The following is a 1,199-nucleotide window of genomic DNA, read 5'->3' on the forward strand; positions in this document are numbered from 1 at the left end:
CTTTATATATGAACTATAATTTTATTCCTTAAAACCATTTATTGGACACAAATAATATTTTCTAAACTCGTGTACATAGTTTCATTAAAATCAGAATTTCACGAAATTGCTTTGTTAGAATCATTTGTGTAAAATTTCATAAGAATTTGGATTGTTGAAGATTGTAAGAATTATTGATTGTCTAATCAATAAATAATAATAAAGATAATGAAATACATAATTTATTTAGGCCAAAAATATCAGCAAGTCATAGGAAGTAAAGCAAAAGATGTAAAAAAAGAGGTGAAAGTGCCTAGTATCAAGTCCACGAATCCTCTAGATAATTTAGATTGTAAGTATATCTTGCGCTGCATTGTGCAATACTTGACATAAGGATTTGTCATATATGACAATATCTAAATCTCGCATTTCTTTATCTTTTTCAGTCGACAGTGATGCTTTCAAGAATGGAATTAATTCGATTGCCAAGTTACTGAACGTACCGAAACATTCTGATCATCTTATAACACTACAAGCATGCAGCAAACTCGTGTGCAACAAGTTAAACACGGATGCGATTAAACAATCTAATAGTGCCGCGTACGCCAAAAATAAATCTCTGACAAAAACAATAATAGGACCTAGCTTTAATATGGGCGACGGGATGTTAGACAACGCCGCCAAAGGTCTTGCCTTATTATACATTCAAGATCTTAGGAATCTTCAGACAAAGATTAATGAGACGATAGTCGCTGTGCAAAATATAACAGCTAATCCAAAAACGGACACCAAACTAGGAAAAGTTGGTAGATAAATGGTCATATTTTGTATTCCAGAAAAATAAATATGGTAGATTCATAAATAGCTTGTTTAAATTTTTGTAATACAAAGAATATAAACTACATTAGATTAGCAAAATATTTAATGCGTACACATCTCAAAGCAATTTCAAAAAGCATTTGTACTAGAAAATGAATTTTTGACTTTCTAATGTAAATGTTAATTTATTTTTACTTTATGCTAAATCTGTAAATATATCTCGTCTTTGCAAAGAAATGCAAATGTGTTACATTTGATTCTCTCTTGTACAATATATGTTATGCATGGATTTGCTAGTGTTACGAAAACCAGTATGTTAAAATCATACTGTTAATTTATACGTAAATATTAGAAACATTAGAATAGTGTACTTTAATCGTATTAGAATATATATATATATA

General features: G+C 29.2%; 1 protein-coding gene across 1 annotated transcript in view; it reads left to right on the top strand.

Annotated features, from left to right (window-relative positions):
• The window catches only part of LOC108750755 (UPF0568 protein C14orf166 homolog), a 2,412-nt gene extending 1,494 nt beyond the window's left edge, over positions 1-918 (top strand). The window contains exons 3-4 of the mRNA XM_018490471.1: positions 230-331; positions 426-918. Coding sequence (XP_018345973.1) covers positions 230-331; positions 426-793 — 470 coding nt within the window. The 3' untranslated portion in view covers positions 794-918. The remainder of the gene's footprint in view (positions 1-229; positions 332-425) is intronic.
• Positions 919-1,199: the final 281 nt, after the last annotated feature.

Source organism: Trachymyrmex septentrionalis, unplaced genomic scaffold (genome assembly GCF_001594115.1).
Source record: "Trachymyrmex septentrionalis isolate Tsep2-gDNA-1 unplaced genomic scaffold, Tsep1.0 scaffold37, whole genome shotgun sequence".
Taxonomy (NCBI): Eukaryota; Metazoa; Arthropoda; class Insecta; order Hymenoptera; family Formicidae; genus Trachymyrmex; species Trachymyrmex septentrionalis.